Raw genomic sequence first — 4797 nt, forward strand, 5'->3', positions numbered from 1 at the left:
TATCGCTGCTGCTTCTCACGCTGAGCCACAGCTGAAATACGGAACAGTCGTCTCACTCTTCCTGGAGCTCTTATCGAAGGCATCACTGCGTCAGTTCCTTTAAATTACCTCTCAGAAGGCCTCTTTTCCTATAAACCCAGTGTTCTCCAGCACATCCTTGGGCCTACAGGGAAGCTGGAGCGAGACTTTTTACAAGGGCCTGTAGTGACAGGACAAGGGGGAACGGGTTTAAATGGAAAGTGGGGAGGTTTAGATTAGATATCAGGAAGGAATTCTTCCTGGAGGGGGTGGGGAGCACTGGGACAGGTTGCCCAGAGAAGCTGTGGATGCCCCATCCCTGGAAGTGTCCAAGGCCAGGCTGGATGAGGCTTGGAGCATCCTGGGCTATGGAAGGTGTCCCTGCCTATGGCAGGGGGTGGGACTGGGTGGGATTTAAGGTCCCTCCCAACCCAACCCACTCTGTGATTCTATGATTTTCTCATCTTCTCTTTCGATAGCTGTGGCTCTCCTGGGTACCTTGCCATACAGTGACAGGGTATTGATTCTGGAGGGAGTTTTCACAACGACATAACTCACATCATCACTGACTGGTTTCCATATTTGCTCTTTGTGGTCATTCTACAAAACACCTTTTCTAGAGAAGGCACTTTGGAGTGGGACCCTAACCAATCTGTCCTCGGGAGCCACCTGCTCCACAATCTGCGAGGCTGGAGCCAGGGGAGACTGCTCTCTTGTACCTTAACTTCCCCTTTGCTAGATACAGCTTTCCCTGCAAATCCCTCCCGCTGCTCCTGCCGCCTTGAGGGAAGCGTACTCTGTGGATCGGTGGCTCTTTGGCTGGCGGCACAGCGTGCTGACAGGTCGTGTCACTGAACCCTCGCAGTCACATCCTGTTGTAAGCCTCTCACTCCAGTTCCTTGATGAGGGTTATGTACTTGTGTCAGCGTGGAGTTTGGGAACAAACACAAGTTCCATTCCATGCTGGTTACGCCCCTAATAGTTCCTGAACCTATAAGGCATTTTCTTTTCCATACAGCGCGGAGGAATTCCGAAAACATTTTGCACAGTTGCAGATGCCAAGTCCTTTGTACATTTTAGGGAACTCTACACCTTAAATAATTCACTTCAGAAAGGCTAGTCAGGATTTCTGCAGAGTGTCCCATCCAGCGTCCGTGGCCAGAAGTGTGCGGAGTGTAAAGTCTTTGAAGAATTCCAGGGAGAGTTTCTCTGCAGACCAGAGGGATTTTCAGTGTGAAACTGCAAATTGTGGTGCCTAGGATGGGCGAAAAGTGAAAGCTTACATGGCTAGAGCTTGCAGAGCAATGATTACAGGGTTCTAGAGCCTGCACACAGTGAGGACCCGCTCCATGATCCTCGGCTGTTAAGAGGAAGAGCAGTAACGAGGCGATGCAGGTCCTTGGGGTCTTCCTCCGGGCAGCTTTGCTGTTTGTTTGTGAGAGTTGCGCCACGCACAGCAGTGTCTGACCTCTGTTTGCGTTTCAGTTCTGGTGTCAAGAGCTTGGAGGAAGTTTGCCTGCAGGTAACAGATCTCCTGCCTGGCCTCAAGAAGCTGCGGAATCTGCTCCCCGAACACGGCTGTCTGTTACTGTCTCCAGGCAACTTCTGGCAGAACGATCGAGAGCGATTCAATGCTGACCCAGATATCATCAAAACCATCCACCAGCATGAACCAAAGACATTGCAGACGTCGGCCACCCTCAAAGGTGAGAGGCTGAAGGGCTGGAGAAGCTGTGAGAGATCCCTGCAGCTCACATGGCTGTTTTGGTTCGGGATCACCAGTACCTACATTGCCAGCCTTAGCAAATTGGGTGGTGTTTTGGTACTTGCAGCATCTGACACGAGGCTGCTGAATATATGTCGTCTCTCCTTTCATCTCGGTGTTTCAACTTGGCTCTGTGTTTGTGGAAAGCGAATGGATTGAGGTGAATTGGCTGCTCTCAAGAGGAGCCCTGAGGGGGGTTTGGGGGTACCAGGGGCGAGAAGCTGGCCATGAGCAGGCCGTGTGCGCTGGCAGCCCAGAAAGCCAACCCCATCCTGGGCTGGATCCAGAGCAGTGTGGCCAGGGGGGCGAGGGAGGGGATTCTGCCCCTCTGCTCCGCTCTGGGGAGACCCCCCTGCAGTTCTGCTCCAGCTCTGGGACACCCCACAGAAGTTTTTTTGTGTTTAGAGGGAGTTTCACATTTTAGTTGATGCCCGTTGCCTCTTGTCCTGTCACGGGGCAGCGCTGGGACGAGACGCTCCCCTGCCTCAGGTATTGACACCCATGGATAAGGTCTCACCAGAGGATGGAGAAAGGGCTTCCCATAAGAACAGTACTTGTCATTCTGCCTTCTTCCCAACGAACACCTTGTGTGTCCCGTCCTCCATGTTTATTTTTCCTTATCCGAGTGTTTCGTGTGCGCTGTTGTTTTGCAGATCTGTTGTTTGGGCTCCCTGGAAAGTACAGCGGGGTGAACCTCTATAACCGGAAGCGAGTGGTATCGTACACTGTCACACTGGGCCTCCAGCGCTATGATTCCAGGTAAGGACCTTTAGCTGGGCTATTTCTGTCTTAGGGATCCCTTGTTCCATTCTTGGCTGGTTGGCTGTTTTCTCTATTCCAATTATTGTTCCGTTTTTCTTTAATCTCCCTTTTTCTCATGTTTTAGAGTATTTTAGGATCTTCTGAACGTGCTATAGAAAAACATGCTGCTGTTTTTTTGGAGAAAGCTTGCTGTGTTTTAGGGAAATAACCTATCAGTTCTCAGTTTCTCTTGAAAAAGTATATTTAACACCCAGAGCTGCCAACGGGAGTTCCTCTGATGGCTTCATTGGCACATGGAGCTGTGGTCATTGAAGCCAAGGCCCCGTAGATCCGTTCTGACCCAGTTCCTGGTGCGTGGAGTGGTTTGCTTTCCAGTAAGCACTGATTCAGCAGCTACCAACTGTGCAGCCCCTTTGGCACGGCGTTAAAGCCGGCTTGGATTGAGTGTATCCACGGACAAAATGCTCCGCGCTGCACGGAATTCCCTCGGGAATGCCTAGGACCGAATTGGCAGCGCAGTTGTCGAAACCTGCTCCGCTGCCGCCCCTGCAAGAACCCTTCAGCCTCAAGGACTGTCATGTAGTGCCTCTCATCAGCCCTACTTCCGTGAAATTCAGGCAGTGTTTGAGACTACAGCACGTTCTGTTCCCCAGGGCCGAGATTTTGGGTGATGAGCCCTTGCTTTAAGTAGTTTTGCTGCGTCTTCACGGTTACTTTGTGAGTCCTTGTGATTACGGGGCTTCTTCCTGCTCGATCTGTACCCGTGGAGCTCCTTGGAATTCCATGCTGGTTGTGAGGCGCAGTGACATCCTCCTTGCTTGCTTTTCATCCCAGGTTCCTCAGCAGCCTCCGCTCTCGCCTCAAGCTGCTGCATCCCAGCCCTAACTGCACGCTGCGAGAGGAGAACATCGTTCACGTCCACTTCAAGGAAGAGATTGGCATTGCTGAGCTGATACCCCTCGTCACCACCTACATTATACTCTTCGCTTACATCTACTTCTCCACACGTAGGTTTTTGGGGCGCAGAGCCTTGAGGGCAGAGCAAGCTCTCTGAGGAGGTGTACGGGTGCCCTTTCCCTAGCTCCAGATGAGACCCTCCTGTCCACAGCACTGCAGTTCCCTCCTGTTCCCGCAGGAAGGGTGGTGTTTAAATTTTCCCCTGAACTGTCACTTAGAGAAATAGTAGTCCTGTTCATCTGATTTCTGCTCATTTTTCCCTCTTAGGCAGTGTGGTGTTACTCCTTGTGGTATCTTCTGAGGCGGTTTTTGTCTCAACCAGCTTTAAATGCCACAGTAATGCCATTTTTTTCCAGTTTAGAGACAAATTCATTGTCAGACAGATCAAATACATGTTCTGAGCTGTGGGTTTTAGATCTTACTAGCCACATTTAAGCTCCTTTATTCCATCTGGAACTAGTTTGAGCTGGATTATCCTCCGTCCCACCCTGGTTTCAGTACCTCCCGCGTACCCCGAGGCTCTGGGAGCTGCATTTCAGACGCTGAGACTGAACAACCTTTACTCCTGGGCCGCAGGGTATGAAGCGACCTGCTGAAATAAGTCAGGATGAGGATCCCTTCGTGATTTTTGTATTAATATGCCACTTTGTTTTGCTGGGTAACCGAGACTCTGCATTCTGTTTTTCAGGGAAGATCGACATGGTGAAATCGAAATGGGGTCTGGCGCTGGCAGCTGTCGTGACGGTGCTCAGCTCTCTGCTCATGTCCGTCGGGCTGTGCACGCTCTTTGGTTTGACGCCTACTCTTAACGGAGGGTATGTTTCCAACCCCAGACCTCTTGCTGAAGAAGGGGAGAAGGAGGAGAAATTGTTGACATCAGCTGTTAAATGCTTAATCGTTAAGATCCAGCATTTTCCAGAGTAGCTTATGTGATATTATTTGACACGTGCTGTGGCTGGGCTGAAGGGCCGCGTGTTTCTCTGCTGGCCAGCAGCTAGACCTGACTGGGTCCCGCTCCTCCTGGAGGTCCCTTATTGCTGTTGGCTTTTTCTGCCTAAAGCAGAAGGAATTCTTGGGACAGCATCTCATTCGTAACTTGATTTCCTGGCAGCCAAGTTGGCTCTCACATACCTTCCTCCTGCAGCGACTTGTAGCACCCAAAAGGGCTCATTACCTTTTCTCTGGCTGACGGAGGGTCGTTACGTTTTACTCAGGAAAAATGCCTTAGATAAAGCCAGAACTAGGTTGTACTTTCCACATCTTGGATTCTTTGACATAGAATCATAGAATCACAG

The 4797-nt window shown here is 50.8% G+C and overlaps 1 protein-coding gene across 1 annotated transcript in view; it reads left to right on the top strand.

The window, feature by feature from the left end:
- LOC104512532 (sterol regulatory element-binding protein cleavage-activating protein-like) overlaps positions 1 to 4426 on the top strand; it is a gene marked incomplete at its 5' end in the record, with an annotated part of 8026 nt that extends 3600 nt beyond the window's left edge. The window contains 4 exons of the mRNA XM_010155554.1: positions 1504 to 1724; positions 2437 to 2542; positions 3380 to 3552; positions 4191 to 4426. Of these exons, the coding sequence (XP_010153856.1) occupies positions 1504 to 1724; positions 2437 to 2542; positions 3380 to 3552; positions 4191 to 4426 (736 nt within the window). The remainder of the gene's footprint in view (positions 1 to 1503; positions 1725 to 2436; positions 2543 to 3379; positions 3553 to 4190) is intronic.
- Positions 4427 to 4797: the final 371 nt, after the last annotated feature.

Source organism: Eurypyga helias, unplaced genomic scaffold (genome assembly GCF_000690775.1).
Source record: "Eurypyga helias isolate BGI_N326 unplaced genomic scaffold, ASM69077v1 scaffold41790, whole genome shotgun sequence".
NCBI lineage: Eukaryota > Metazoa > Chordata > Aves > Eurypygiformes > Eurypygidae > Eurypyga > Eurypyga helias.